Source organism: Marmota flaviventris, chromosome 8, assembly GCF_047511675.1.
Source record: "Marmota flaviventris isolate mMarFla1 chromosome 8, mMarFla1.hap1, whole genome shotgun sequence".
NCBI lineage: Eukaryota > Metazoa > Chordata > Mammalia > Rodentia > Sciuridae > Marmota > Marmota flaviventris.
In genome coordinates this window covers 65,641,445-65,661,701 of record NC_092505.1, presented here as the reverse complement: position 1 = coordinate 65,661,701, position 20,257 = coordinate 65,641,445, and the positions used below count along the sequence as shown (strand labels likewise).

Genomic DNA, 20,257 nt, shown 5'->3' with positions numbered 1-20,257 from the left:
CGAGGGGCGGGATCGCGCCTCTTCTCCCCTCCCGCCGGAAGCCTAACACTGAGCGCGCTTGCGCAATGGGCGCAGAGTACGCTCTATTCAGGTCTAGACGTTATTTTGCTTTTTGTTCCGGAATAAGGAGCCGAGGGGAGAGGCTTTTTCGCCTCTGTTTCCCTCTTATAGCTTCCCTTCCTATGGACCGTAAAAACCTACTGCTGCTACTACAGAGCTAAACAGTCACTGTCTTAGCTCTATGATGTGCGTTCTTCCACTAGAAGCTTTTCTGACGGCTGAGGTAACCGCGCCCCGCAGGCAAAGTATTGCGCGTGCGCATAAAGGGGGGCGGGGAGTGTTGCCAGTCGAGCTCCTTACTGCGCAGGTGTAATGAAAGGGTTTCCCTCTCTGTGGAGGGAAACCTGGCCTCCTTGTAAATTGGAGGTGTCTCGTTGGTTCTGTCATGCTTGTGCCTGGCTGCGCTGTAGAATTGGCATTTTCTCTCCAATCCCGGGCTCCATGTGCAGTGCTTACCGGTATGCTGGGAGGCTTTGGGCATGTACTCAGCCAGCCTGGGATTTCGTGTCCTCAAGCTGTCAAAAGAGGGCCTGAGACTCATTGAACCCAAAGATTGGCTCTTCTGTTTCCCACACCAGTGGAGTAAAAATTAGCAGCTGTGTTTTAGACATTTTCATTTTGGTCATTATGACAACGAAATCTCTTCCAGAAAACCCCTTTTCTTCATCTGAGGGGAGAGCTGCTACTCAAAATATAATTCCAAAATCCTGTTTCTGGTTTCAGGGAAAAGTTGCAGATGAGTTGGACTGCTTTTCTGCAGTACCAAAATGTCAGATTCTCACATGCTACGATTGGTCAGCATTTCTAATCCGGCCCTGCGGTTTCTCTCTCTCGAGTACCCCCTCTTAACAGATTTTGATTTTGATTTTTCATTTCCTTTCCCCATTTTTCTCCTGTATTCAAGTTTTTTGATTCTGATATAGCCATAGCCAGATTACTGAAAATTTCCTAGTCTGCACAGTCAGTGATATTTGCATTATGTTTAATCTCTAGGTCTGACAACGGGGTTACTCATGAAAGTGTTCTTCTCTTTAAGGCAATTTAAAATCAGTAGAATGGAAAGAAAGTGCTGTAGGCGGCCTGGGTTATGGCCCTTCTCGACAATGTATACATTCCTGCTAGGTGCCTTATTCATTGCTTTAAGCTCAAGTCGCATCTTACTGGTAAAATACTCTGCCAATGAAGGTAAGTTAAGACTTACAAGTCCATATAGAATCCTTTTGTGTGTGTGTGTGTGTGTATGTGTGTGTGAGAGAGAGAGAGAGAGAGAGAGTTGAAGGAGTAGAATTTATTCAAGTGTGAAGAATAGAAATAACTCTTACAGGGGCAAGAGGAGAACTATATAGAATACTTAATCACACATTCTCTCCTGTCTTTGGTTTCCTTGTGTATAAAATGGAGATAATAAAACCTTATGAAGTGCTTTCCTTCATATGAATGATAAAGCATGTTTAAATATTATTCTTTAACCTTTCATTCCTCAGCAAGACAAAATTTTGATAGTGCAGTCTGGTTCAGGCAAGCACTAAATCAAACCCTTTGTACAGAGCATCTTACAACATCTGATTACTGCTTCAATCAGCAGGTGTTTCTGGGCATATAACAAAATGTATAATTTCAGCCTATTTTGAAGTAGATGGGAGAATATATTTGTCACTTGCTGTTTTTGAGGTATAATTATTATATCAATGGGTTAATGTAGTTTATAATGTAGTTGATAAGTATGTGCCCAATAAATTATTATTTTTTTAAATGTAAGAATTTAAGCAAATATGTCAATTCCATAAAATTGTTATGAGTACTTCTCACTACTTATTGATAACACTCAAAACCATGATATCATCACTCTAAATGATCTGCTTGGGGAGTTGTGTGTCTCAATGTCAGTTAACTTCTGTCAGGTCCTAGGCTAAGTCTTAGTGATATGACTTCAAAGTGCATAAGCTATTGACCTTATCCTTAAGAACTCACTTTATTTGGGGAGACATACATAGAAACACATTGTGAAAATAGAAATAGAAATATGTCAAAGATGCAGAGATAGTGGATAAAAAGGCTAAAAATGTTTTCTGTGTGTACTATGATATGAAATACACTGGAAGATTCTGAGTTAAGGAAATGCCATTGATAAAGTATACCTTGATTTTAATAAGGTAGAAAGGTCACATAAGAAGAACCATAAACTGAGTAATAATACAGCATGTAAAATCATAATAGCTTGATTAGTCAGACTACCAAGTGTCAATTAAATGGTCAATTTAGAAGGCAGTCTGCAATGCCTTGCTACAGAGCTTTCTTTGCTATTGGCCCTAGTCTATTCAACATATTTATTAGTAACATGGATGAAAGCATTAGGCATGCTTTATAACTTAAAGCTAAATAAAAGAGAGATAGCTATGAACAGATGAACTGTTTCAAAATTTCATAAAAGCAAAGCAAATGGTAAGAAATTTATTGCAGTCCGTGCAAAGCCAGCTTTTAAGTTTAAAAACAATTATAATTATTAACTGCATACAAACATATAGAATAAAAAGTATAGTTAAGAAAACATTTCTGTTATATTTCAGAGAACAAGTATGATTATCTACCAACTACTGTGAATATATGCTCAGAACTGGTGAAGCTAGTTTTCTGTGTGCTTGTGTCCTTCTGTGTTATAAAGAAAGGTGAGTCTTGAAATGGTACTATGTAATCGCAGAATCAAAAAACATTAGAACTGGAAATGACAGTTTATATCATTCTGGTCCTTTTTATATCTGAGGAAGCTAAGACACTAACATAATTGTGTTTTATTATAGGTAGAGAAGTATGCTCAAAGTATTCTGTAGAGCTGTACTAGAAAGGACAAAGCTAGTACACGAACCCACACATCTTGTCCACTGCTTTCCCTCATACTTGTTCTTGTTATGGTTTCACAAGCCCGTTGGTTTTTTATCTAAATTCAGGATTTTCTAAATCACTGCTAATGTGAGGTGCTATGCATTATATTGCAAAACAGTTCCCATTTTGTACAGGGAAGTCACCATAGAAACTCTGGAGTCAAAGAGGTTCTATGTTTTGAGGTAGAACTATTAAATAGGGATAGTAATCCTTTCCTCAAATGTAAAAGTATTACCCTTTATGGAATGTACAGGTCTTTGTCGTAATTCTTCACCTCATTTCCCCAGTTATGAACCCTTAACCCTCTGCTTCTTTGATCTGTCTTCTCAGATGAGGTAAACATAAAATGTAAAGCATTAAAGTGATTGCCTGGGAACATGACTTTTAACATTCAAGGGTTTCAATCTGTGTAGAGTTTCTAGTTAGTGGAATACTAGTTAGTTTTAATTTCATGAAACTCAAGCATTACTTGCAGAGTTTAAACTGTTTGCTTCTCTTTTCATTTTACATTCTCTCTGTTGCAGTGTTTGGCAGTCTGGAACTGGATAAAAACTCACACTAGAATTAGTAAAAGTTAATTTTAATTGCTTTTAGTTCCATATGTATAAATTTCTACATATTAATTCCGTTTCCTGGTCTTCTGCAGGGTAGGAAGGAATCCCAACATGAAACTTGTTTCCCCAACACACTTATTCCAACATTGATTTTTCTCTTATTCTTATGTTCTCAGAGATATAAGAGAAACCACATGTGTATCTTGAGTCAACTTAAACAATACTTCTGCTTTAAGTTAATAGGAATTAAGATAATCAGTATTATCCTAATAAGGATGTTGCTGATTGTCAGTGATGGGACACAAAGGTGGGTTAGAGAGAGACTAGTAAAGTTCCATATTATCTTTTTTTTATAGGCTAATGACCACTTAGGAAGCAAGCTTATAAAACCCCTTTTGACGAATTCTATCAGTGATCAGATATAATGTACTTTCTCTAAAAATATAGGCTTTCTCATCAAGATTATTTATTTATTGCTCTGTTTTTTTCTGTAGAACCTCATCGAAGTAGAAATTTGAGATGTGCTTCCTGGAAGGAATTCTCTAATTTCATGAAGTGGTCCATTCCTGCCTTTCTCTATTTCCTGGACAACTTGATTGTCTTCTATGTCCTATCCTATCTTCAGCCTGTAAGTAAATATGACAGAATGCCATTGAAACGATAACAGAGAAATGAGTCCCAGAAAGTATCTTCCTTTTTTTTTCCCCATCATTTTCCTCGACTGTCTTAGTTTCTTGTGGCTCTGACTGACCTTGCTGAAATTTTCCCAGATTCATTAGAAAGTGAAATTATGGATCTGCTTGCCAGGTTCTGTCACTGTTAGAGATTACTATATTAAATTGTACTGACTGCTATGGTGGAGTTGCTTCTTGTCCCAAGAGATCTGAAGCCATGCCTCTTTGTGTAACCTTAGTCAGTCTGCCTATATTCTGAGCCATACTGTAATCAGCCTCTAATCTCAATCTCAACATCCAAGCAGACTTTCGTTATTAACTCAGAAAATATCTCTCTTACATCTGTTCTAATGTAGTTTAAATGCTTTCTATTTGTGTAGATTTTCTTTTTTATTAATTTTATCATTTAACCAGCAAATTCTTTGAGAGTAAGGATTGTATCCTCCCAACAGAAAAAGCCTTTGTGTCACTTTGGAAAGCCATCAGTAATCAACATTGAAGTTTGGTCTTCTGCTTTTACCCATTACTCAAGTTTGATACTCAAATATGTATTCCTATTAACATCTTATAAAATGAGTATTTCTATTGCCTTTATTGCCAAAATGTGTTTTAAGTTTCTTTAAAAGGTTAAAGTGGGCATTTTGGTTGTAAGTAGGATTTTTATTGGCACTGATCTCTGTGAAACCTGTTACATGTAACCAGGTGAATTTTAGAACAGGATGAAAAGGCGCAATAGCGCTATAGTAGGAAAGAGGAGATTTTAACATTTTTTTCACAACTTAAAAGCTATGTAACAAGTTAGGCCCTAACTGCTCTAAGTTTCAGTTACTCTATTTATTAAGTAGAAATAAACTAATCTAGGTCAAAAGCAGGAATCTGGACTAGTTGATCACTTGAGGTTACTTTTAGCTCCTTGACCCATGTTGGTAGTTAGTGCTCAGTCCATCTAAAACGTGTCTTCTCATAAATTCTTGTTTCCACTTCTTTTTTTAGATTTGAGAATTCCTGTGCCTAACAATATAATTATTCACATTCAGTAAATAAATATTTGTTGTATTTTTTTTTTTTGTATCCAACAGAGAAACTCTAAATTTATACCCCTTTCCTTCTCTCTCTCTCTTTTTTTTTTTTTTTTTTTTTGGATACCAGGATACTTAACCACTGAGTCATATCCCTAGCCCTTTTTATTTTTTATTTTGAGACAGGGTCATCCTAAGTTGTTTAGCTGCTCAGTAAGTTGTTGAGGCTGACTTTGAACTTGGGATCCTCCTGTCTCAGCCTCCCAAGCCACTGGGATCACTGGTGTGCTCCACCATGCCTGCTGCATGTTTCTTCTTTTTCCTCTGTATTTATTGTTTTGCTTTTCCTTCCCAATAATGTACAAACACAGATATTATAAAATAAACCACATGGCATACTCTTGTATTTCTAGTTGAGCCTATTGAAAGAATTAAATGGAGATACATGGAAATTTAGGGGCAAATAGCTCTTATGTTTGATTTATTCTATAGTACTATATGGTAACAGTGTTTAGAATTCCTCAAACCAACCAGGCTGCTTAGTTAGGTGTGTTTGCATTGCCCTTGGTATATTTATCCAGGACCACCACTTCTTTACTCTTACCAAACATTTTCCTCATCTTAGTTTTCTCTTTTAACTGGGGGTTCACAAGAATTTGTCTTATAGAGACATACTCTGAAAAAACCCAATTCAAAGTTTTCCAATAAAAGAAAAGATAAATGGTTAAGAAGGTAGAAATGCTAATCACCTTGATTTGATCATTATATTATATTACACGTATTATATTACATTATATATGTATCAAATTATCACCCTTTATGTACCCCATAAATATTTACAATTATTGCACATCAATGAAAATTTTTAAAAATTCAGTAGAAAAGCAACAATGGTATATTCTTTGAATTATTGTTAGTTTTTTTGAATTATTCTTTTTCAGTTTTAATGTAGCTGCTTATTAGCCATGTTTGCTATCATTAGTGGTTACATAAGACTGCTTGTACTCTTTGGAGTTTATTTTTAATTTTTTTTATACTGTTGGTACTAGGGATTGGAATCAGGAGTGCTCTACCACTGAACTACTTCTCAAACCCTTTTTTTTGAGACAAGGTTTTGCCAAGTTGCCCATGCTGGCCTTGAACTTGCAAACCACCTGCCTTTGCCTTTAGATTCACTGGGATTACAAGGATGTGCCACTACACCTGGCTCTCTGTGGAGTTTAATCAACTTAAATTGATAGCAAGGAAGAAAGCAGGGTGAACCAAATCATAGGATTTATTTTAAAAATTATTGATATTGTCAGGTCCAGTTGTATAGAGCAGTGATAGATTTTCATGCTTTCTGAGCAAACTATATACACATTCAGATTAATACTGTTCCTATGAAGTGTGACAGAATTCACAAAAACAGACCACTATAAAATCTGGCTAACATATTTCTAAGTGTTTAGAATAACTTGAATCAATCCAAAGGGTGGAGTTTGATTTTGAGTCATGTCAGTTCAAGTTGGAAAATTGATTCAATTTCTAGAACAGTAAAGATCCTTAAAAATCTATCTAAATTTTATTACCATATAAATGGGCCTAACGGTACTTCCTTTCTACTCACCTATAGAAGCAGTATTAAAAATCTATAAAGTGTATTGAAAGCAATGGAAAGTATATTTCATAAGCATGGTAGCTGTTAATTTCTAGACCTAAACCTTTACAAGTCATAAGTATTTCCAGATCTACACATAACGATTATTTACACAGGCATTGCCTGAACTCAAACACACAGTTTCAAAGCCTGAACAATAATTTGATCATATCTCCATAAATTTAACAAGCAATAAAAATGGAATTTAATCCTCTAGTGAAATAGCTGCCCTAATAACCCCTCTGGTTTTTTACTAAAAAGCTTTTTTTGTCAGGTGAATTACCAAACTGGGAGATTTCTTAGGTCAGTACTCTGTTTGGATTGTAATTCTATCTTCTCTTTCTTTCTAGGCCATGGCTGTTATCTTCTCAAATTTTAGCATTATAACAACAGCTCTTCTATTCAGGATAGTGCTGAAGTAAGTAGCTTGCTGTGAAAGCATATATCATACTTCAAAATGGCACAGCCTGGTTTCAGATGATATACCCAGGGCACTGAGCCCTCCGAATCCCAAGACCAGGATTTTGTTCCTAATTGGCTTTGTGTATTGGGCACATTGTTTAACCCATGTTGAAAGCAACTCCAGTGATAGCCTGTCTAAAACTTCTGTGATCAGATATATATAAAATGTCTTGAGCATCTCAAAAATAAGATAATTAATTGGGCTATAATTAGTACTTTAATTTTTAGTGCCAGATTTTCAAGAAAGAATTCATAAGCTTTTTAAATACAGTCGATTGGACACTTAATAGGGAATCAGGAGGTTCCTAAGATATTTAATACATTAGTTCTTTGGAGATGATAGAGTGGCAAATTCTTTTTTTAACCCTTTGAGATAAGTTCATGATTTGATCCCTAACTGGAGGACAATTTGTTTGAAGAATCTAGTCAAAATGAATAAGAATGATGGACTTTTAGACTTAAAAATGTTTTCACCCATCTTTACAATATCCAGGAGGACCACTGAGTAGTATAAACATTTTTCAGTAAATAGGCTCTGTTACAAAGCAAAAAGGAAAATATCGTAGTCTGAAGTAGGCTGATACAAAGATGGTAGGTACTTAATCTCAAATGAATTTATTAATAATGACGATAAAAGAATAAAATTAACTTTTTGTTATATTTGTCATGACGGTTTTTAAATTTTACACTCTTTTTATCTTCTTAATTTCTTATTTATATGTTATGTGATAGGTGTTCCTTAATAATTTATGTGTACTAAAGGATGGATAGCTTATATAGAGGCAGCCTAAATGTTTGTTGAATCCATGATACATTTATTATATAAATTATTTGAGTTTCTAGAAACATTTACTCTGAGGAAACATTCAACTTGATAGTTAATGTGAGATATTTTTAAAAATTAACAGTACACTTAGTATAGTTTAAATGTTAGAATACATTGAAATTTGCTTTGTGCATCATGTTCTTCACTTTAGTTGTGAATTGTAAAAATAATTCTATAACTAGCAAGTTAAAAGAATGCGATTCCAAAAAATGTTTTGAAGCCTTTGAAATCAACATGAAATTCATTTAGTAAAAAATTGCATTCTAGGAGAATTTGTGTAAGTGATAATATTTTTGTATTTAGTTCCTGTGATAAAATGGAGATGTACTTCCATGAACCAAAAAAAAAAAAAAAAAAACTGGTTCCAACATTTAATAAAATGTTCACAGTTTAATAAGGGAGTAGAGGCCTCAAATTTTTTCCAGTGAAATGACAGTTCATTAGGACACATAGTATAAAACTTAAGTTATTAGATAATATACAAGTTTTATATTGAGATTACATTAAAACTTCATTTGCCAAATCATACATGATTTGAAATTCATTCGTTAGTTGTTCTAACTTTACCCTCTAGTAAATCTAGTTAAATTTTTAAGCATTTAACTGTTTGTATTAAGAAAGTTAATTCTTCATATAAGCAAATTCAAATCTACTTGTACTGTAAATTTTGTTTTAACATTAATTATAATAATAATTATATTTTGCAAATTTTAGTAATCACATTTATGAACTAAAGCTAAAAATATTTTCCATGCACTTTACCTCTTATTTTCAGAACAATAATATTGGTTCTTAGACATGTTAATAAATCTCTCTCTGTTTTGAGCCCTTGGAAGTGTTTATAGTAAAGAATAATAAAACCACTCCAGTTTTATTTCTTCCAGGAAAGCTAAATTAGCAACCTGAGTGGGTCTTAATTGTACTAATTCAAAAATTAGCACTGATGCATCTCTAAATAATAAAGCCACAATAGTGTGCTAATTAATATTGTCTTTATGAGCATGACTTTTAAGTATTCTTTTATTTAGTATTAGCTTTTATTACATTTTTAACTTTTCTAATTGTTAAAAACACAGCATATTTGCCATCTTAACCATTTTTTTATTATATGATTCTGTATATTAGGCATATTCATTTTATTGTGCAACCAATCATGCTTTCCAACTTACAGATTTGAAACTCTGAACACATTAAACAACTCTCTTTTTCTTCCTCCCACGCTTGGTAACCACCATTCATTCTACTTTTTGTTTCTGTGAATTTGACCTCTTTAGAAACCTCATGTCAATGGAATCATACATTCTCTTTTTGTGACTGGCTTCTTGCACTTATTTATGTTCTCAAAGTTCTTCTGTGTTGTAGCATGCAACAGGATTTCCATCTTTTTAGAAGCTGAATAATTTTCCTCTCTTCACCTTAACTGTGTTCTCTTTTAATCATTTTGTCATTGGTGGTATATGTTGTTTGTTTTTCCCTGTTTAATATTACTCTTTGTGGGTCATATGATCATTCCTTTGCCCTTTGCCATGAAATTTTGACTTTGGAGTAGCACCTTAAGGGTTCTATCACATGTTCTTGGTTTGTTTGCCATAACTCATTTTTCATTTAGAATATAGTTGTTTTATACTTGACTCTAACAGAGCCATCAAACAACTTTTCTATACAGGTATAATAAGGCTGCAAAAGTAGAAAAAATTAGGTGGTGATTAATGCAAGAATTAGTTGGAGGAATTTGAAAGTGGGGGGAAAATACCATTTAAATGTCCTATTGGCTTTTCTAAAGAAACTCTATGTGAATATAGATTTGTTCTTTGAAATGTAGCCACTAATTCAAAGTGGAAACTGGTGGCAGACATTCTGCCTTCAAGTCTGCCTTATTGGTTTGCTCTTGCACCTTAGCAGAGTTGTTTAATCTTGTTTGCTTTGGCTTTGGAAAATGACAGCATCAACCTGGAAATTTATATTTTACAGCAAAATAACCATGATTAGCAGTTATTTTTACCTACTTATATGTATAAGGTTCTCTGATATTACCAAAGCAAAGCTGTGGGAAAAGATCATTAACAAACACATTTTGATACACACCCTGCCCAACCAGCAGAAGAATTAAGAAATATCCCACTCAGGATTGTAAGCATTTTCTTCAAAATTATTTATTTACTTTACAAAGCTTTATGATTTCTCTTAAATCTACTCCAGTTGGTCTCTTTGCTACTAGGAAATGTATTTTGTACAGTGCCTTGAGAAAATAAATTATTTCATAACCTACTAAATTGTTTTGATGCTCTGCCTTGATTTACTATCTACCATATTTACTATTCTACCATCTTTCTACCATATTTCCCAATATGGTAGAAAGATGGTAGAATTATTTTTATCTGACACAATTTGAATGTGATTGTTCAGTTACTAGGTAAACTCATAATGGAGAATCTCAATATATAGTCATCCGTAGATATCCATAGCAGATTGGTTCCAGGACCCCTGCAGATACCAAATTTATGGATGCTCAGGTCTCTTAGTATTTGCATGTAACCTACCATATACTCTGTCATTTCTAGATTACTTAAAATACTTAATACAATGTAAATGTTTTGTAAATTGTTATCATACTGTATTATTTAGGAAATCATGAAGTTTGTACATGATCAGATAAAAATTTTTTAAATATTTTTGGTTTGCAGTTAGTTGAATCTATTGATGCAGCACTTATGCATACAGAGGGCTAACTGCAAAAACAGTAATCCCTCCGCCCCTTATCTATGGGAGATAGACATTCTAATACTCCCAGTGGATGCCTGAACCCTGTTACAGTAGTTTTTTCTCTATATACATATACAAATGTAATGCCCTTTCCATCTTAACTAAATATTTGCCATATACTGTGAGTACAATTTTTGCAGTTTGAAGTTTTGACAGCAAAACATGTATTTTGTTTTCCTCCCCCCCCACCCCCACCCCCGTTGAGAACTTTAACCTTCTCATCTAAAGGAAGTGCTTTACAGCATCTCTTTGGCATTTCTGAATTGTTGGCATCATTGTTCTTGCTCCTTAAAGCTATTACTAAGTAAAATGAGCATTACTTGAGCACAAGCACTGTGATACCTCAAGTGTCAATATGATAACTGACTGATGGGTGGGTAGCATATACAACACAGATACACAGGGAAAGGGGATGATTCATATTAAGGTGGGGCAGACTTGCTGTAATGAGATTTTATCCTGCCTACAACATCAGAGAATTTGAAACTTATAAATGATTTTGTCTGGAGTCTTTCATTTATTAGTTTTGAGAAACAAAACTGCAAATGGGGATAGTGTTTGTGTGTAAATCTAAATTTATTTTAACTTTTGTTTATCTGTTCATCCTTTTGATGAACATCTTTCTGTTGTTGAGCTAGGGTTTTTCCCTTGAGTATATGTAGGGTTTGCTAATTGGAGTTCTTTGGTTTCTTTCTTGTATGAAGCTATAGTCACTTATGATCCATGACTTCTGGTTTCAGTTACCTTAAAGCACATCAAATATTTGAAAATACTTCTAAGAAAGATAACTCATCAAGATTTTTATTATTTTTCCCTAACCTTTACAATTAGCTTACCTATATATAATTTACAACCAGCTTTTTATCTTCTGAATTATTTGCCTTTACCTAGTCTTTCTAAAAGTTTCAGCTCAGTTTTAAATAAAACAGTATCCCTTTTCATAGTTTATCATTTATGTAGTTGTTAAAATATGTTATGACAATAAGGAGGTCACCAGGTAAAAACACATTTGGGAACAGAGATTTGGGAGCAGAGGCCATCAGGAAAAGTGGTCTTTTAGCCACTCAGTTCACTTAGCAGTCAGCTCTTAGTAGTGATTGACTCTGTTTTACTTGAACAGAGGAAGGATTAGATAAGTGAACTATTTTATTACATTAATTAAGCTGAAGAATAAACTTTTCCATACAGAATTGGTCATCATTTATAAATACACAAGTCCTTAGCTAATTTTGCAGGATAATTTATGAAGCTTTATATTTTTTGGAAAGCATACAATTTCTTAATAATTTTTAATAATTTTTACCTTCTCTGGAATATTACCTCAGGTGAGTAATTGTTTAGAGTAGGTATTATTTAGTTTAATAGTTTGTTTCCTTAGATTCTTTATTTGCAATTTCAATATTAAGGGAGAGTCTATATCTCCAAGAATTGAAAATTTCTAAAGATACTGTTTTTGCCTCGGTTCTTATGTATAATATTTGTTTATATAATTATTTTAATAAATCAGACATCCATTTTTCATCTCTGTAATTTTGTCTTACCATTTCTGTTTGCTTTCCACTACTTAGTATGTACCAGCTGTACCTTCAGAAATTTAGGAAACTAGTTCACAATTTTTGACCTCATGACATAGAGCTATAGCTAACCCCATCACTGAGCTCTAGCTCTAGTTAATTAGAAAATTATGTAAATGAGAAGACATGAGCGTGTGCAGACAGGTGTGTTGCTGTCTAGACTGGTATGGGTTTCACAGTGTAAGAGCATGAAGCTATATAGAAGTATTAGTGGAATCATACCTATGTGTTTACCCTTCATATATATATCATGGGAGCTCAGAATTATTTCTGAAGTTTTTCTGTTGTCATTTTGTTTTGGTTTTAGTTTTTTTAGCAGTATGGGGATTGAACTCAGGGCCTTTAGCATGATATATAAGCACACTACCACTGAGCTACATCCCCATCCCTCAGAATTATTCTTAAAAAGTTGTGATGATCTAGAACATACAAAACTGTGACTCAAATCCCTTTCTTACTCCTTCATAATATAGACCTTAGGGAAATCAGTTAACCTTTCAAGACAGCTTTCTTTCCTCAGAGCCTGACCCCCAAAAGTAGGTGCTCAATAAGTACTCCAATAAAATTCTTAGGACTTCTGGTTCTCATATATAACTTTACTCTTCTGCCTTTACTTATGTCATTTTCTTTTCTTGGCTTCTCCCTTTTTTAACCTAATTGATTTTCTAGCATCAAGATTTTGTTCTCTCCAGAAGTATCCCAGAGTACCACAACCTGAGATATTCCTTTGTTCTTCGTTAACATTGTAAATGATTGTTGCCTTTATATAGATACGTCACTCTGCCTGGAGATGACCAATGTCCATTTAGATGTTTTTCATCTCAAGTGTCATTTCCTCATTGAAGCTATACCTGACTTTGTTTACAGATTCAAGTGCTCCTTCCTCAGTGTACTTCAGTGGTTCCATGTATCATTTGTCACACATTCTACTGCCATTATTTGGTTTATAACTCTCCTTATTAAAGCATAAATTCATTAAGGAGAAAGATCAAGTCTTTATCTCCCCAGTTTGCCTGGCATGTAGTAGCTGCTTATTAAATGTCTGTTGAACTGAATGATTAAGCAAAATGGAATAATAATTCATATCTCCTGTATCTCACAAGTCTGTTGTAAGGTAAAATGAATAAATAAAGCATTGTTAGATTTTTAAACTGAAATACTACCCCAAAAATCTTTTTTTTTTCCTTGCCTTATCAGCCAGTAGTTAACAATATAATGCTTTTCTGATTAGGACCTTCATTCAGGAGCTAGCTTCCTTAAATATTTTTTGGGTCATGAACACTTCTGAAGAATAGATCTCCTTTCAGGGGGCTGGTGGGTGGGATTCATCTATATAGAAGATTTCTGAAGCTACTCTGCATTTTTTCTGGTCTTTAGAAACCAATTTGAGAATCACTGCTGTAACCAATCTTGTAGCACAGAGGTTTCTGTACCAAGATAGCTCTGGATGTAGAGATGGTGCTTTGTTAAACTTGCTGCCTAAAAGGAAACCTACAAGAAGAAGAAATGATTGAATGGCCTTAAGGGAAGTTATTATGAAAGCAAATTAAAATGTCAAATTTGAGACACAGAGATACCACCAGCAGGTTTTCTTTGAACTTGAAGTGTGGGGAATGCTAGCAAAACTGGGTATAGTTTATTCAACAAGCACTTGAGTTTCTGGGTTTTCAGTAGAAACAGTGGATACAGGTGGGAAAGACAGTAGTAAAATCTTGTTTTTCATCTTTGGAACAGGCGGCATCTAAACTGGACACAGTGGGCTTCCCTCCTGATTCTCTTCTTGTCTATTGTGGCCCTAACTGCTGGCACTAAAACTTCACAGCATAACCTGGCAGGACATGGATTTCATCATGATGCCTTCTTCACCCCATCCAATTCATGCCTTCATTTCAGAAGTGAATGTTCCAGAAAAGACAATTGTACGGCAAAGGAGTGGACTTTTCCTGAAACTAAATGGAACACCACAGCTAGAGTTTTCAGTCACATTCGCCTTGGCTTGGGCCATATCCTTATTATAGTACAGTGTTTTATTTCTTCAATGGCCAATATTTATAATGAAAAAATATTGAAGGAAGGGAACCAGCTCACTGAAAACATCTTCATACAGAACAGCAAACTCTATTTCTTTGGCATTCTTTTTAATGGACTGACACTGGGCCTTCAGAGCAGTAACCGTGATCAGATTAAGAACTGTGGATTTTTTTATGGACACAATGTATTTTCAGTAACCCTTATTTTTGTAACTGCATTCCAGGGCCTTTCAGTGGCTTTCATTCTCAAGTTCCTGGATAACATGTTCCATGTCTTGATGGCTCAGGTCACCACTGTCATCATCACAGCAGTATCTGTCCTGGTCTTTGACTTCAGGCCCTCCCTGGAGTTTTTCTTGGAAGCCCCATCAGTCCTTCTCTCCATTTTTATTTATAATGCCAGCAAGCCTCAAAGCCTGGAATATCCACCTAGGCAAGAGAGGGTCAGAGATCTAAGTGGCAATCTTTGGGAGCGTTCCAGTGGGGTAAGTTTGTGAGGATACTGTTTTTTGCTTGTTCTTCCCCAAATTGAAAACATGTTTATTCAAGGAAAAATAAGAAAAGTATTAGATCTCTGTGACTGTTGGAAAGCAGTCAACAGATGTGCATTGATGTTTGCAAGGACTCATGATAAATGCTATCAGGGATGGAGAAAAAGTTTAAATCATCTCTCAAGGACTTTATGTGTTGATAGTATCACTGACCTGGAAGATGCTTCCCAGGTCTTGTCCAGTTTCCCTACCTTTATGATTGAAGAAACTGGCTAAGTGTTTTACAGGTAATAAGTGAAAGAGTTAATATTAAACCCATGAGGTCTGACTCCTAGTCTCTTGCTCTTTCCACTGCACAATAGGTGGAAAAATAAGCCTCATTCATAAAAAGAAGTTTATCTTTTACTTTCATCACTCTTCTTACATGGAAAACCTAGCTCTTTAATTTTTCTTGTCGTTATTTATAAACCACAATGTGCCAGAAAGACAGTTTCTTTTAATTCACTAAGGAAGGTAGTTTTCAAAAAGATCTTTACAAGTAGGAGAAAAAAATTTCTAGAAAAACACATATGTAGTTATTCTGAATATATGCCAGTTGCTTATAATCATGTGGAAGGATATTTCAGTCATGTTATAAGTAAATTCATAATCTTGGAGATTCTATTAAGGAGTTAAATATATGGTTAGACGAAAAATGCAATGAACTCTTCTATATAGCTTTAGCTTTACAATTTTCATGATTATACAAAATACGAACTGTTTCTCACAGTGAACACATTTACATATTCACCCTTTGGGAAATCTGTTACTTACTAGCATCCATGACATACCTTCTGTAAGTGTCATGCCTCTCAGGTGGTAAAAAAACAAACCTGAAGATGAAAAATTTAGAAGTTTACATCCCAGATGCCCCAGTCCCGCCAGTATACATTCAGAATTCCTCTTTCCCCCCCACAATGGACTGATAATGATGTTTGCCCCAACTTTTAAGTAAAATAACATCAATTTAGGTAGTAAGACTAGTTTATATTTTTTCTTCCATCCTTTAATTGTTTCACCTCAAGACCAGCAGGTGGTGCTCCTCACTTTACTCATGTTGTTAACTTTGGAGTACATTTTACTTTTTTTAAGTTTAATTTTTTATTACAACATTATAGTTACACTTAGTAGTTGAATTCATTTTGACAAAATCATACAAGCATGGAATTTGATTTATTCCATTTAGATCCCTGTCTTTCTGCTTCCCTTCCCTCCTCCCTTTTCCTATTCTTTGTCTACTCTACTGATCTTTGTTTTGCACATTTGTTTATTTTTGATTGGTGCTTTTGACATATACATAAAGGTGGAATTCACTGTGGTATATTTATATATGCACATAGTGTGATTTTGTGAAATTCATTTTTGCATTTTCTCCCCTTTCCTGCCCCCCCCCCCATCTCCTACTCCACTGAACTTCCCTTTATCTTTATGATACCCGATTTCCCACCCACTCCCCCCCACCACCACTTATTTGCCCTAACTTCCACATATGAGAGAAAACATTCAACCTTGATTTTCTGAGTCTGGCTTATTTCGCTTTGCATGATGTTCTCTGTTTCCATCCATTTACTAGCAAATGCCATAATTTCATCATCCTTTGTGGCTGAGTAAAACTCCATTGTGTATATATTCCACATTTTATTAATCCATTAATCTATTAATAGGCACCTGAGCTAGTTCCATAATTTAGTTATTTTTAATTGTGCTGCTGTAGACATTGATGTGACCGTATCACTGTAGTATGCTGATTTTAGTTCTTTTGGATAAATACCAAGTAGTGGGATAGTGGAGCCGTTATGGTGGTTCCATTCCTAGACTTTTGAGAAATCTTTGTTCTGCTTCCAAGAGTGGTTATACTAAAATGCAATCCCATCAACGATGTTTAAGTGTCATTTTTTTCCCCAATTTATTTATTACTTGTGTTCTTGATAATCGCCATTCTAACTGGAGCAAGATGAAAACTTAGTGTAGTTTTGATTTGTGTTTTCCTTAGATATCATTGAACATTTTTTCATATATTTGTTGGCTATTTGTTTTTCTTCTTTTGAGAAATGTGTTTTAGTTGTTTTTCTCATTTATTGATTTGGGTTATTTGTTTCTTTGAGGTTAATCTTTTTGAGTTTTTTAATATATTCTGGATATTAATTCCCTGTCAGAGAAGTAGCTTGCGAAGAGTTTCTCTGATTCTATGGGGGTCCCTATTCATGCTCTTAATCTTTTTCTTTGCTATACTGAACACTTATTGCTTGTTGGTTTTATTTCTTGAGCTTTAATGGTCTTGTTAAGGAAGTCAGTGCCTACATCAATATGATGGAGCGTTAATTTTGTTTTCGTGTAGCAGTTGCAAAATTTCTGGTCTAATTCTTAAATCTTTGATCCACTTTGATTTGATTTGGGGGCAGGGCAAGAAATAGGGATCTAGTTTCATATTTCTATTCAGTTTTCCTAGTACTAGTTGTTAAAAAGGCTATCTTTTCTCTGACACATGTTTTTTATTCCTTTGTCAAGTATCAGATGACTGTGTATCTGTGTGGGTTTTGATGCTGGTACCATGCTGCTTTTATTACTATAGCTCTGTAGTATAATTTGAGATTAAATATTATGATGTCTCCAGCACCATTCTTCTTGCTCAGGGTGGCTTTGGATATTCTGGGTCTTTTATTATTCTTCCAGATAAATTTTAAGACTGCTTTTCTAGTTCTGTGAAGAATGTCATTGATATTTTGATGGGAATTGCATTGAATCTTATATTGATTTTGGTAGGATAGCCATTTGACAATGTTAATTCTGCCTATCCAAGAACATGGGAGGTCTTTCCATCTTCTAAGGTCTTCTTCAATTTTTCTTCAGTGTTCCATAATTTTCTTAGTAGAGATCTTTCACCCTTGATTAGATTAATTCTCAAGGTTTTTTTGGTTTTGATGTTTCTTGTTTTGTTTTGTTTTTTAAAGTTATTGTGAACAGGATAGTTTCCCTGATTTATTTCTCAGCAGAATCACTATTAGAGTATAGGCCATCTATTGAATTATGAATATCGATCTTGTATCCTGCTACTTTGCCAAATTCATTTATCAGCTCTAGAAGTTTAGTGGAGTTTTTTGGGTCTTCTGGATATAGGATCATGACATCAGCAAACAGATAATTTGATGTCTTCTTTTCTTATTTGTATCCTTTAATTTTCTTCTCTTGCCTGTTTGCTTTGACTAGAGTTTTTATGAACTATAAATAGAAGTGGTGAGAGTGGACATCTTGTCTTGTTCCTCATTTTAGAGGAAATGCTTTCAGTATTTTTCTGTTCAGTTTGATATTGGCTTTGGGTTTGCCACATATATCCTTTGTAATATTGAGGTAAGTTCCTTTTATTCCTCATTATGCTTCTAAAGTTAACTTTCCAAGTACTTATCTAACTTGACCAGATGATATTCACAATTTAATGAACTAGGATACTGATTTACATGTTAAGTAAGACTTCTCTTTACTAATCTAAATTTGACCTTTTGAATTTTGTTTTAATTAATTACTAATTTTATCTGTTTCCTTATAGGATGGAGAGGAACTGGAAAGGCTTACCAAGCCCAAGAGTGATGAATCAGATGAAGATAATTTCTAATTGGTACCCAAATAGTTGGCAGCTCTCACAATCGTATTTTCACATTTTCAATATTTGTAATATTTATGTTTTCATTTTGATAAACCAAGGATGCACTAAAGTATAACCCTTTTTGTATCTATCTAATCGCTCCTAAAACAGTTTCCCAAGGCTTAAAGTACCCAAAGTGTGAAAAATTTCCCAGGAAATGACACAGATATCATAGCATAGAGACTATATTAATAACCCAGTGTTTGGTAAGTCAGCAACAAATATTTGCAGATTATTTTCCTTGTACTCCAAGTTTCCAAATTTGAAGTAATCATGTTAGCTAGATCCTATAAATATATAGAGATCAGTTTGCCAGATATTCATAATTATGTGGTTCTAGTCTGCATGTGACAGTCTTCCCTTTTTTTATGATAAATAACATAGGTTTCCTCTCCAATTTAGAGTCTGTAGAGATAGTCATTTTGCAATTAAAAAGCAATGAAAGTAAAAATTTTGGCTGGAGGGCCTATCTGACTGTGCCATAGTTTCAGGATGATGTAGTCTGTGCTAAATGTTTTGCCGAAAAAGTAACTTTTCTGAAACAAAATCTCAGAATTTTAGTTTTTAGGAATTTACAGAAATTTTTTTTGTAATTATCTTTCAGTGTTTTATATACAAGTAAGCTTTGTGTAAATGAAGTTGGTTCCCAAGTTACCACAGTCAGCACTTGTACTTAAGCAAACCATTGTGAGTTTTTTGTTCCTTCCTCTTCAATTTGTATATCTCAACATCTTTGCATCATTGCTTTTGGATTATTACATTTTGGAAAATAAATATGAAGCCATTTTGTTTTATTAGTTATTAATTAAAGCTTGTGACTGTTAATATGTCTTTATATCATATTCTGTTTCTGAGAGTCAAAACACTGGCTTCAAAATCATTACAAGATTATCACTAAGACTAATGCCAAAGAATTCCTTTAAAAAAGATGCTTTTGCAAATAAATGTTGACTTTTAATGAAATATGAATAGTATAACTCTAAAAATAGCAAATCACTTTACAGTAATTGTTCTCACTTATAAGTGCATGGTATTTTTTAAGGTACTTTTGCATGCAGCCAATTGACTCTATTAGATAGAGCAATCAGGTGATAGATAATTTAAAAACAAGAAAACAGTGATTTGTTCAAGGTCATGCAGCTGAATGGTGATAGGAGGACAGGCTTTAGCTTATAACACTGTATGTTTACAAAGTTCTATACTGTAAATTTAAGTGATAAGGTGTCATGGAGCCTACACATTTCTTCTTTATTTCCTCTTAATTTTTATATATGTAAGATAATGCTATTATATAATCCATCTGTGATATCCTGAATAATATGACTGTCAAGAATTGGTCACAATTTGTAATTAAATTAATTATTAAACCTGTATCTTGTGTCACCACTCTTTCATATGAGGTGGGATGTGGAAACTTTTTAATTTCAAAAAAATGGAGTGAGGCAAAAACTGAAACAACTTTGAAAATTCATTGAGTATATTTTTACATCTAAAAATAGCAAAACTACATACCTTAACATAGAACATAAGCATTCGTGAAATATGAAGATGATATCTATTATGGCAATCCATTTTGAAGTTAATGAACACAAAGTATAGGACCTAA

The 20,257-nt window shown here is 34.1% G+C and overlaps 1 protein-coding gene across 2 annotated transcripts; it reads left to right on the top strand.

Annotated features, from left to right (window-relative positions):
- The first annotated feature begins 46 nt into the window (after positions 1–46).
- On the top strand, positions 47–20,022 carry Slc35a5 (solute carrier family 35 member A5). 2 transcript variants are annotated; one of them, XM_027936133.2, is made up of 7 exons: positions 47–283; positions 1,097–1,245; positions 2,628–2,726; positions 3,989–4,122; positions 7,177–7,244; positions 14,186–14,966; positions 18,556–20,022. In XM_027936133.2, the coding sequence occupies exons 2-7, from the start codon at positions 1,116–1,118 to the stop codon at positions 18,619–18,621; spliced, it is 1,278 nt and encodes a 425-aa protein (XP_027791934.2). In that variant the 5' UTR covers positions 47–283; positions 1,097–1,115; the 3' UTR covers positions 18,622–20,022. The 2 variants fall into 2 exon arrangements, with proteins under 2 accessions (XP_027791934.2, XP_027791933.2); XM_027936132.2 differs by lacking the exon at positions 47–283 and adding an exon at positions 380–518.
- Positions 20,023–20,257: the final 235 nt, after the last annotated feature.

Coding starts and splice junctions, on each gene's coding strand:
- Slc35a5 (XM_027936132.2), top strand. Junction 1,246..2,627: donor AAAATACTCTGCCAATGAAG/GTAAGTTAAGAC, acceptor GTTATATTTCAG/AGAACAAGTATGATTATCTA. Junction 14,967..18,555: donor TTTGGGAGCGTTCCAGTGGG/GTAAGTTTGTGA, acceptor GTTTCCTTATAG/GATGGAGAGGAACTGGAAAG.